At 33.5% G+C, this 13595-nt stretch overlaps 1 protein-coding gene across 2 annotated transcripts in view; it reads right to left on the bottom strand.

The window, feature by feature from the left end:
* LOC113494164 overlaps positions 1 to 13595 on the bottom strand; it is an 86209-nt gene that overhangs the window by 25850 nt on the left and 46764 nt on the right. For both annotated transcript variants that reach the window (XM_026872365.1, XM_026872366.1), the window contains one exon: positions 8014 to 8197. In XM_026872365.1, coding sequence (XP_026728166.1) covers positions 8014 to 8197 — 184 coding nt within the window. The remainder of the gene's footprint in view (positions 1 to 8013; positions 8198 to 13595) is intronic.

Here is a 13595-nt window from a genome sequence, read left to right as displayed (position 1 = left end):
AACAATCATATTATTCTTTTGTCTGTAAAAAAAACCAGAACAGAATTTAAATAAAATCAAGTTCAAATTAAGAGCGACAGGATAAAAATAATCATTTTAAATAATGAACGCTCTTTGCGCCGTCTCCGGCTGTTTGATACTTCATAAATCATATTTTATGGTAAAGGAAACGTTTTCGCAGCCAGTCTTGTATTTAATTACTCCGAAACTAGTCTTAGACCTCTTTATTGTAGAGCTTCTTTTTACAATTTATTATTTCATTTCAATGAATATTTTTATGAAAGGATCGATATTGCAATCAATGTTTTTAGTTTAATATTAAAGGTCGCAAATAATAGCCGGTGAAGAGCAAAATAACATTTAAAAAGAATAAAAAATATCTATAACAGAAAATCACAATTTAAATTGTCTGGACTTTAAAAGCGACTGCGACCCCTGAGTGTATTTCGACATTTCTTCTCAGGGTAGTCAGATAGTAAATGTCGACACCAGCGTTTAGAAAAAAAAGGATATCAAAAAGTGATGTTATATCCTACTGGCATAATAAATGATTTCATTTCACACCACGTCTATTAACTAACAGTATTCACAACCATCAATACTCACTTTTTGCAAGCTGTAAAATCTCCCATTTACTAATGAATTAATTATTTGGTTGATTAAACCTCAACATTTGTTGGAACGGTTATAAAAACATCACTCCATTAAGGTTAAAAATAATATATCATCAAAAATAATTGCTGAATTATATTGTTTATTAAAAGTCATAGAGCCGAAAACATCAAATACGTTTGATTAACTAATAATATTTTAATGTGGGATCAAATTAAATAGACCATGTATTTGGTAATGCGTTTTAACCGCAGTTACGTACATTGGTTTATTTTGGGAAATTTAATATTGTAACAAACGATGTAACGGTTTACTCACGCGTATTTATCGGGGTAGCCCGACTAGTTTCCCGCCGCGTCTTGTCATGATTAAGGACTCCGGTTGGGTCCGAAACTGTTAAACCGTTACATCATTTAATAATGAATCATTCTCACGACAGTTACTATCAAAATATAACGAATATTATGTTCAAATTTTCATTTTGGACTTGGTTTGGCTTGAATAACTTTGTAATGGTCGATTTTTGAGTGTTTCATCATCTCGGTGGCTCTTCTATCTTTCGATTGATATAAATAACAAAAAATGATGTAACATTTTCTAATTTTAAAATTAACCTTTCTTAAACCAAATAAAACAAACTCTTTTTCCAACTAAATTACTAAGTTACTAACTAGCCAAGAACTGAGAACTACAAAAGCAAGATTAAAAACGATTAAAAAGCTTTCTCTAACGCTTAATATCCCTTTCTTAGTAGAGATTACGAAAGATTTAATCTTAGACTACACCTACTTAATGTTACATCCAATCTTATAAGAATAATATTTTAAGAAAAGTTTAATAATAGTTACTTAGGAAGAAATTCTCAGAATATAGTAAAACTAGCTGTTGCCCGCGACTTCGTCCATTTGGTTAGAAGATCTTGAACCGTTTTCGCAGCACACGCAACGGAATCCCTCGAAGAAGAATAATTTTCCCCGTTTTTTCCACATTTTCCATTGTATCTTCTGTTCTATTAGTCGCAGCGTGATATTATATAGTCTATAGCCTTCCTTGGTAAATGGTCTGTTCAACACATTTTTTTTATTCGAACCAGTAGTTCCTGTGATTAGCGCTTTCAAACAAACAAATAAACTCTTCAGTTTTATATATTAGTATAGATATATACAATATTGTGACGTCAAGCGTAAATTCATTACCTGTGATTTAGTCTATTTGTGTTTGCGGGTCAAAATAAAGAAATACGTATCCATTATTTTGTATTAAACTAATAGGCGGACACTGAAAAAACAACATCACTATTGTCGATGAATAAATAGAAATCGGATATAATTAATTAAAATTCATATTCTCTTAAGCGTATTATCTAAGCAAAATACAACATTTTCTATTTACCTATTGAATTTATTTCGATCTTCTTACTCATTTTTTTTGAAACCTTTTTGCTGTAGTTTAGCTTCTTATATGTCAAATGTTTTCTAATAAAAAAATAAATAGATTATTCCTTGCAATTCCGTCACCAGGCGTAGCTCTAAAAATATTGTTCTATCTTTATCTTAAAAAATTCTTTGCGAGTGAAATAAATATTCCTATGCGTTATTATGCTATAGAGTTACGAAATCTATATTCCAAAAGCCATATTGTCATAATAACACTCTAAATGTCCATATTAACCCACACAAAAACAGCCTTTAAAACCAAAAAAATACAATTCAATTTCGCATAGGTTGTTACTGTTCGTCGTGGTTCAACTTACACTGGTTTTGTCAAGTCATTTGGTCAGTGGCCACCCTGCGTGACTGATTACTCCAAGCCGGTCAGGGCTCTCTTTATAAGGTCCGATAAAAGGAAGTCATGTATTTACTTGGGGTCGGAAGTAAATAAGGACAGACGGCCTTTTGTTGTATATGTAGGTCATTAACCTTTTGTTTGAGGGTTGAAAAAGTTATTTTAAGTGTTAGGTAAGTAGTGTTTGTCCTGCTCAGGTCAGAGAGACAACGAATACCTTTTAAATTAATATTGTTGCAATCGTGTAAGAAGCAAGCAGCTCTACGGCGTAGGCGGAGTATTGTCTACATGGCGTAGTCGGCGTAGGCTCTACGTAGTATTGTGCTTCGTCTCGCTTTTACTACTGCAGTAAAAAGTGGTGAGGCAGTAGCTTCACCACTTCTTCAAAAAAATATATTCGGACTCATTATGCGTCGGTGAAGCAATAGTGTAGGTAATTGCATCCTTGACAGTTGTTGAGGTATTTTAATTCTACAAATCCATCTACCAATACTGAACCGGTTTTGGAATGTAGACTGAATCCAGTTTAAAAGTAGCAATGCATTAAAACATTACAGTTACGTTTCACTTCGGAGGAAGCGATATGCATTTATAACATTTAGAAGCGGAAGTGAGCCCTGAATATCTGCTATAGAATTTTAACCTTTTCAGCCAAAAATCTGTTGCATCACATTCAAACCATTTGAAAGAGAAATTCGAAGAACTAATATCAGGCAGTCAGTCGATCTGATGACGACCTCCGTGGTCGAGTGGCGTACCTACGCACCGGTTTCAAGGTGTCGCTAACTCTGAGGTCCCGGGTTCGATCCCAGGTCGGGTCAATGTAAAAATTCTCATTTTCTACATTGTCTCGGGTCTGGGTGTTTGTGGTACCTTCGTTGTATCTGAATTCCATAACACAAGTGCTTCAGCAACTTACTTTGGGTTCAGAACAATGTATGTGATGTTGTCCACATTTATTTATTTATTATTTCTCTTAGTCAATACAAATCGAAATAACAATTTCCGTTCAAAAAGTTTGCATTGCTTTCAATCGTGGAGACGGATATCGTTTGCTAACACGTAAATAAGGAAACGTGCATGTGTGTGTATATTCACGTTTTTTCTCACTCAGAAAAAAACTAAAATTATATATTTATTTTTATTTACAATTTTACAGAGTTTAATATTTCGCCAAAACGCTTTTTAAAGACCTAGCAAAGCGTCTCGTTGACACTTCTCGTGACCCAAAGGTTGGCTTTTACCTCGCTCGGAGGATTAGCATTGCCATTCAACGTGGCAATGCTGCCAGCCTTTTGGGCACACTCCCAGCCGGCAGCGATGCCGATGAATTTTTTTATGCTTTAATTTAATAATTTTTTGTTTTTTAACTTTTAAATATTTAAATCTGTAAAATTGTAAATAAAAACGTGTTCATTTATTTTTTCATTATTTTTTTTAAACGTTTCCCGCATTATGTGAGGTGATGGTTGTGTTGCGTCGGTTTTCACACATTTACAAATTTTCTCCTTTATTTACTAGTGCGATTTTATTAGGGTTCATATCTAAATTGTTGAAATGGAACTCTATTACTGAAGCTCCATTGTCTATACAACAGTTTGTTTATCCCTCGACACTGAATATCATGAGATACAGTCTAGCTATCATGATTCATGAATTATGATAGCCAGAGAGTTTAAATTTCTACAGATTATCTATATTTACTCCCAAAACTCCTTTTACTTAATGTTAGGATCGTCGTTAAGCAACGATTGTTACCTTACGATTAGAAATACGTTGGTAACTAATAAACCAGAGGATTATACAAAAAATAATTGTCAACCAACCTATTTGTTTATCTTTAGCCCCTTTTACGGAACCCTCAGAGCCGCGAGTCCGACTAGCACTTGACCGGTTTCATATATGTACACAACATACTTATTCTATTAATTTCCAAAAAAATTAATGATTCTGATATTGGACAAACAAACAAAAACTGTTACAATTTATATTTTCATATACATACCAATTCTTGGAAAGCTTAATAAATTCCGTCGCTTTATTTGATATTTGCTCTTTTCCGATTACTTTAATCGATTAAATAACTTAATTATTTGGGGCACGTAGACTTTAATGTTCCTTGTATATATAAATGGTCCACGGCTGGGCAAAACTTCCCACATACAGGTGTGAACAAACATCATCACGCTTGCTACTTTGAAAGGATGCCAGAATGTTATGTTCGAAAAATAGATTGCCTGGTAAGTAATATGTTTAGGTATTTTATATTTATGACTGTCTGTAACTTTTCGCACGTCAAATACTCTAATGTTTTACAAATATTTTGATCTAGAAGTTCAGCAAAAGAAAGATTTAATGATATATATATTATGATGTATTTATGGGAGAGATATACGATATTTTGTCCTAGAATCCCGTCATTCAACTCACATTGAGCTTTCAATTAATCTATTGTGAAATGTGCCAGTCCTGAGCCGGCTTATTTTTAGAAATGTTAGGCCTCCGGGCTATTTCTGTTCGCCAATAAAGCGAGAGTTCGGGTTGCAGGTGAAAACGAACGTGAAAAATATTTGCGTGAAACTTGTTTTTGTTACAGGTCTTCCCAAAACACGGTTTGGAAATCACTAGAGCTTTTAATTAATGCAGTGATTTTATTTGAATCTAGTTCATACTGGCGTCTTTCGTTTAATGCTTTCAGTAACTTTCAAACACACTTGAAAAAGCCACCACCTCTGTATGAGCATGTCAATTTTAATGTTGTTTTCTTTTGTTCAATATATTGTACACTTTGTTAAGAAGCTTCGAATTTACACATGACAATTATTTTTTGAAATATCAAACTACCATACAGTCTTTACTTAAGTAACAAAATAAATCTAAAGAAAATATCAAATGCTAGACCTACGAGCAAAAAATAACAAAGAAGCAACCCTAACAAAATCTCGAAACATTCAAATAACAAGCATTGAATATAAAAATATTTGATATTCTCGTTTCAACATCAGAATACTTTACATCCATTGAATTTGTACAACAGAACAAGTAATGACACTTCAAATTCACCGATAGCTACACTAACAAATAGTAAATGGAGATTCTTTACCAGTTGCTACCCATTTCAAAGGCACCGAACCGTGAGTTGGGTACTAAGTACACGACAGACCACTTTATCTTGACCCCTCGGACTTTCCACACCCGTAAGAGAGAGAAAAAGACGCAAATCTACAAAGTGGACTAAAGTGAAGAAGGCAGAAGGAGAAGGAGATATTGTAGTTCAATTTCAGAGGTCTGGTTGTGTTGGTCGTGTGAGGCGACTCTATTTTTCTAGATTCCCTATTCAATTGGCGTTTTAAATCAAAGTGGTTGGTTGAATAGTTTTAACGACATGTACGGTGCAGATGTGTTTTATTTTGTATCTACAAGTGTATATTATATTTTTTAACTAACTTTTTAAAATAACAAAATCGTGTTATTGTATGGGCTGTCGAAGATCAACGTAAAGTTTTTGATGTATTTACGAACGATCGTCCATATAGCGACCATGCGAGGCTCAAGGTGACCCTTCCTTATACTGTATTCTGGTTAATTCCTACTGCTTATCGCTTTTAAATAATTAAATGATTATTCAAAACTATAAAATATCAGTCAAATTACTGCTACTTCTCAACCATGGTTAGCAACAAAATTTGGTTAAACAATGAGATCTTCAAAGCACAATACTAAGATAAAAAGATAAAATTAAACCTCTGATAGGACTCGAACCTGTGAAGCGGCAGTCGTTTTACGAACTAATTACCCAAGGTCACTTACCAAGAATTTTAATTTGTTCAATGCACCGTAACGGATAATTGCAAATATTATTCGATTTGCAGCGCTTACTTAACTAAAATATATTCTAAACATTAATTCCTCTGGTTCTTTTTAAATTAAATTGTCTTAACCGACTGTTGCTGACTGTACCATCTTCGAATTGATTTCATTATGTACTTAAGTTAATAGGTACCATTGTCCATTACAAGTCATCATAGTATCGTAGCGCTGTCTTCTCGCGTATTAATCAAGCAGGGGTGCGAATGAGCAACTGGGTCGGGGGTAGGGTTGCCAACAAGCAAAAAGAAAAAAATATTTTGTTTCAAAATATCAGATGTTTCTATTTGTGAAAGAGGTTTTAAGGAATAAACTTGTGTAAAGATTTTTGTAATACGGAAAGACGCTTACCAGCTGTGAAGCATTTAACAGGTAATTGTTTTTAGGTTTCTGTAAACTTTAATATCTGGTTTACTGTGTAGTTTGTTCAATATAGTATCCAGAGGTTAAATCATTCATCATAAAAATCAAGTGCCGCAAAATTGATTCACAATACAAATAACCAAAAGTGTTAGTGACAGCCCTGCACGAGTCACGCAACACGGTAATCAGTAACAAATCTCTTTTAATCAGATTAGACACCGTCCGGTTCAGTGCGACGAGTTTTCTTTGTACGTCGTGTACAGTTAACCAATCTTCAACAATAAAGATAATCTTGTAAATTGAACCTTAATGTGCAGACATAAGGGCTGCTTGTTTTCTTGCTAATCTTGTTTTTGAGCTATTTTGGAGTCGGTTTTAGTGTCACTGGCTTGATGGAAAACCGTACTTTAGAGAGTGATCTTCACAAATATAATATAATATATATTTTCGTCCTTTAATCCTTGTGTCTCGGCGGTTTGTTTCAGAAACATACAAGTCACATGTCAGATTAACCATTCATGGATCAAATAAACGCTTATACTTTGCGAATAGTAGGTGTGGTGTACCAACAGCCAGTCGGCTATCCGCGCAAGCAAGAATGAGAATGGTTGAGAATAACAACATGTTCAGTACAGGCAGCTGTCAAATTCTTTCTTAAAAAATAAATTCAGCATTATTTTTTATCCTGAACCAACTATAGCAAATCCAACAAGAGTCATACGTAGAGGCTCAATGACAAAATATACGTACTTGAAGTAATCTGATGTGTATATTATACACGTTCCATTTTTTCTAACTAGTATTTTGAAGTAGACTGTACCTAATATACTTGCATTGCCGTGGACCTTACATCGTGCCTCATATATTTCTCAGTAACGCGGATTTATGTCGCTTCCCTTCTTTGTTGCGTCTTAGCGCTGATTGGTGTAATGGCGAAATGTATTAGCGTTGGCTGATGTTTTTGTACAGAGTATGGGTGTTTTTGTACTTAGAGTGACATTTTTTTATGAATTATCTTTGTGCCTGTACAGGAGGCCTTAACGACTCGTAACATTTTGGAATGAGGAATAAAGATCCTATTTTTTTTAATACCAAACTTGAACACTCTACAAGACTAAATTTATATATTCATGAAGCTAAACATCTAGAGTCTGACCTTGAACTTATTTTGTTATCCCAAGAAATCTATTTGTTAATATGGTCAAGTACCAGCTGTACTGGCTACACTAAGACTTCCGTAAAAATAGAACGAGGAAAAAAAATATTTCATCAAAATTATCTCCAAAACAACCGTTGTTTAACCTTGACCTTTCAAAACTGGCAGAGTCTTTCTTTGAGGAAAACCCCTAAAACCCGTGTTGAGACATTAAGAGTTACTAAACATACCTGCTGTTTGTAGAGTTGACGGACGTATTTGACCGACTACGGCGGTTACAGATAGAGTCGCCGCAGTTGACCACGCCCTTGGTCGTGATGCTGAAGGTCCGCAGCCGGTACAGGTCGTCGGACACGCGCGGGTTATAAGGCTTCTCGGGCAGCGAGCACACGCGAGGACGAGAGTGTTCCACGACTGCAAAGCAAAAAAATATTTTGATAGTTATTAACGTGAGAATTATTCATTATTAATTGATGCAACGGTTTACTCACGCGTATTTATCGGGGGTGCTCGACTAGTTTCGGACCCAACCAAAGTCCTCAATCATGAGCTGACACAGCGGGATCGCGATAAATACGCGTGAGTAAACCGTTGCAGCATTCAATAGCAAAAAATAAGCCGAATATTTCGAAGATGTTTTTTTTTACTGTAATAAGAATAGCTGTATCTGTGCTGATATATATATATATCTATATATCCTGTATATTCATGGTCCAGTGCTAGCAATTTTCTCTTCAAAGGATTTCGTACGTATTTAGACAATAACACTGCAGGTACAAAACTGCTGGTATTTTTTTATACGAAAAATAATATAATCCAATAGATCAGTACTATTGCGACTTTGAATAAGATATTTTACTTTGCCTTCGCCCTCGTAAAATTAATATTTAATCCGGTTAAATTGTGGTCAGAAAAATGCAAATGTAAAAATAATTTGACTACTAAGTCATAAAGGTTATATTCTGCTGCAATATTTAAATTCTCATTCAAGACTCTAATTTGTCTTTATCATTATTCAACATTAAGGCTGTCTCAAAACCTCTGCGGAAGTGTGAGATCGCGATCGATTTAATGAAATATAATTATGTAATTTAATATCAAAAGCAAAATTAATTTTAACACAACACACATCGTATCCGAATTGGAGAGCTTTGCTACGGCTGCGTAGCCAGAGCGTAGTAGCGCTACGAAACTGCTACGTCGTAGTTTGTTTTGGCATATGTTGCGTATTTTGTTGTATTGATTTTGTTGGACTGATTTCAATTGAGATTATTTAATATATCAACTATTATTACAATATTGTTGATTTGAAATGAGGTTTTAATTGTCGAATACACAGCTCGGAAATCAATAAATTTACAAACATTCGAAACAATGCACATATTAAACTCCGCCTGCGCGAAGAATTTATTGATGAGGTGAAAACTAATTACATAAAGCAGTTCTCAGCATAACGAACAGACAGCTACCGTACAAATTTAATAATTTTACGGATACCAAATCGCATAATACATATAAATATATAAGAAACAAAACACATGTATATATTCTACATTTAAACAAAATAAATGACAGAAACATTCAGAAAAATCAATAGCGTATCTGAAATCTCTTATTTGTAACATTCAGTACGAATGAGGTCCCTAATAATAATGTATTATTGATGACTGCCCAACGCGGCCATTTTGTTCGGTTCGAGTCATTTGTTATGCGGGACGCAATGTCAATTTAGATAACATAACAAATGTATTCATGATGACATGATTATTACAGCTTGTAGTTTTTTGAAGAGTAGACTCAATATTGTTGAGTAGTTTCTAAGATCATGCTATCTCACTAGCCTCATATATATGACTAAGTCAGCTTGGTTTACAGTCCGTAGGAATGATAATCTAGTAATTTTGAATGGAAATTGATTTAGAAAATGTTTTTGGTCTCCACGCTCAAAAACACCAGAGTAGTTGTCAGATTTTCTAATTTTTCACATACCGTAACGACTTCTAAAGATTTGTTAATAACAGCTTAATAAAAACCAATCGGTAAAATGAGTAAAATCAAATCTTTTTTCAGTAAATACCCGCATTTTTCCTGCAGGTAAGTAATTTTAATTTTTAATACCCCTGACATTAATGAAATAACGAGATTTTTTATTGAATTGTTTTCACCCACATGTTATATCATTACATGTTTTAATACCCCAAAACGACACAACAAAATTCATCTCTAACGTTATACCTATTAACAAGAGCAGAGCTTATGTATACAAGCATATTACTATAAATAAGGCAAAGCCGTCTAAGATTTCACCTACGCTTCATGAACTTAGGTTTTCCAAGAATAAAGTAAAACTTTAAGTGAAAATTGGTCAAGAGCGAGTCGGTTTGTTGAACTAGAGTTTCCGTGCTAATAGGCTGAAGGAAACAAATTATCAGGGGAAGGTCACTTATTAAATTAATGATTTTTGTATAAAACGATTATCATTTTATAAAATGCTTGCTTTGCTCAAATAATACAAATTTATAACAACACATGTTTATCCGCATTGCCAGACTAATTTCGGACCCAATCGGAGTCCTTAATCATGAGCTGACGTCGCAGCGATAGAGTCGAACTGAATCGAGAACTTAAAAAAGGATCATATTATGCATTAATTTGAAAGTAAATTAATGAATAATATGATCTTTTTTTAAGTTGACATTTAAAAGTCCATCTTTTTTTCTTAGGTTTCTCTATTTAAAGACCTCTAAAGCGTCTATATCTTGACATATTTCTAGTATTTTAACCATAAATAGCTATGAACTTATCACTTAAATAAATCTGATCTCACGCCACTCTTCATGAGCTAAATAAAGCTCTTGTTTATTCTGGATTCTGGATTTATTTACTGTGTTCCAGCTTATCTCTGTAATAAAAATATATATTTATATGAGCGTCGTAGAAGAAAATACAGCCTAAAACATTTGTGTATTTGTTTTGTGACTGGCTGTTTATTGCGACAAGTAATATATGTGTTTTGACTCGAAATAATTATCATAATTTCAGAACTGTGACGTATCTTCCACATTTTAAAACGTGTATTGACGTCTCTTTTTAACTCACGCATAAAGAGGGGGACACATCGTGACTGCATGTCTTGTTTTTTTATCAAAAGAGAATTAAGTGCGAATGCTGTGCTGATTACGATAATATAAAAGAAAGAGAAAAGATCCCAGGCCTACGGTCCACTTGAATTATATTTATTTGTCCCAAAAAAATAATTTACAAGTAAACTTCTAATACAAGTTTCGAAGTCTGAGAACTTCAGGTGAATGATTGGAAAACTTTTGCGAGTACGAGCAACAAAGTAATGCATTAACAAATTTTAAGAAGCACAATACAGTTTTAAAGTGCCTTGTCGAGTCGCCCACTTGAGATCAAAATGGACCATTTGTTGATAATGTTTTATCGAAATCGCTTTTGCGAAAATATCGAAAAATTATGTTGAAAATTTAGGAAAGATTCTTGTTTAAGAGTGCCTTGAACTAAAATCTTTCTTTGATCTTTTCAGGGTTCCGTAACCTAAGGGAAAAATAGGACTCTATTACTAAGGCTGTATTGTCTGCCTGTCGATCCGGCTGCTACCAAGCCCTAAACAACTTGACATCTCCAAAATTTTCGAAGCACATAACTAAAAGTCAAATTGAGTTTTTAGCCTCCTTATACGGAACCCTCGCTGTCACAAGCCAGAGTCGCAATTAATCGGTTTTCTCTAAGATAACGTAGGTTATTTTTAAAGCTTTTAGGTATTTAGTAATTACATAATAATATTGCAAGTTAAGTTTGAACCGCTTCCTGGTTTCAGATTGTGCTAAAAGCCATATACGTGATAATGAAATGTTATGATGGCATGGAGGTGATAATAATGACGATAGGAAACTTCCAGCTAAAATTAAATAAAGCAATATTTCTCTATAATTCAATTTACTTCCATTTCTACCCTTATAAACTTCATTTACATCGGAAAAGCTTAATATTTTTAGCACCAAAAAGAGATTTCGCTAAAATAAAATCCCTTTGCTCTTAATTATTTCTGTTGCTTTATTATAAGCAAAACCAAAATATTTTTTAAAGATTATCCTTAAGCTTTACACAAAGGTTTTTTTAAATTTCTACCACAAAGGGTGTGAAAAGGGTTGCTATTGTTTCTGACATTTCTACTATTTACAAACGTGCCGACAAGCTAGCAGCTATGGATTAAAAGACTCTTGTTTAGGCGCTAGAAACTTACGTCATCAACTTAGCAATTTATAGAACTTGTTTTTGCATTCGACTACGCCCACATGAATTTTAGTTAAGTCGTATTTAATTTTTGACTTTTGTCGATGATTAAAATCTAAAATATGTAAATCGGTCTAAAATACCAAAATATTTTTTGGCACAGTCATGAATTCAATACATTTTAGGTGAATGTATGTTTGCCACCTTTTTACGTCTAAAAAGCTAGATTAATTTGATAAGGAGTTGACATAAGTGTATTTCATTCTCAAAAATGGTATTGTACCTTTAATAGGTAATGCACAACTTGTTAAACTGCAACCAAACTAACACTAACTCTAACCAAATTCAAGCAAATATTAATTAATCTTGATTTCTAACGAAGTTCCAGAAACTTAGGTTGCATTAAATAAGGTTTCTCTACAAATTCTTAAGTTTTAAATTTGAACTGAAACTAGTCGGATGGACCTGATGAATACGCGTGAGTAAACCGTCATAGATATTCGACTAAAGTCTATACGGCTATTAAAATATACAGTAGTTTTAATGCTTTTGCAATTTAAGCATTTTCAGCGAATTATATTCACATATATCGAATATCAGGATAAATTATTGGTAAATTTGTCAAAAAATAAAATTATATTTTTACCGTTGACACTTTTTTTCAATTCAAAACTTGGCAATTAGACATTAAAAGTTTCCCATTATGTTAAAATCAACAAAAAAATTGTACATTGTTTCGTATACAGAGATAATATCAAAACCAATTATCTAAAAGTTACATAACTCTCCTAATCTTAATGATTTGAAATCCACAAATCCAACAACAACTGTATAATTTATTTACGAGATACTCAGACCAATCTGAATTAAATATGAAGACGATTTGATATTAAATAACATTTCTAAATTGCTTTAATTTAACATTGAAATTAGCTTCATCAGTAAACATTGTCATGTTGATTTCGTTAATATTAATGTGTATAATGGAAAATCTAATCAGACAAATTGGATAGAATACTGAACAATTTTCTATAAAATGTCAGCCCTTGTATTTATTTATAAATTGCTCTTATTTATTTATTTCATTATCACACTAATCTACCATTACAGGTTACTTAACCTAATGCGGTAGCTAGGACTAGCTGAGTGACATTTCTGAAAATCGTCAACTTCAATAAGTAATGCTTAAATATATGGAAATTACATAAAGTTTCGATATGTCACGTGACTGTAACCTGTCATCTTCATACACCGTCGGCCTAGCCTATGCTGGAGTCCGCTTCCAGTCTAACCGGATTCAGCTAAGTACCAATGTTTTACAAGGAGCGACTGCCTAGATCTGACCTCCTCAACCCAGTTACCTGAACAACACGAAACCCCTTAGTAAGACTGATTGTAAAACTATCAAAGTTCTGACAACAGTCGTACCCACAATTTAACGTGCCTTCAGAAACACGGAGGAACTCGTTATGACATTAGCAACTAAAAGTCCCAATAATTTGACAATTAAAAACTTCATTTCAAATCAATATTAAAATATTTAGAAAAACAAAAA

Source organism: Trichoplusia ni, chromosome 5 (assembly GCF_003590095.1).
Source record: "Trichoplusia ni isolate ovarian cell line Hi5 chromosome 5, tn1, whole genome shotgun sequence".
Lineage (NCBI taxonomy): Eukaryota > Metazoa > Arthropoda > Insecta > Lepidoptera > Noctuidae > Trichoplusia > Trichoplusia ni.
Note: the sequence above shows the minus strand (reverse complement) of the source record. Positions and strands in the feature narration are given on the sequence as shown.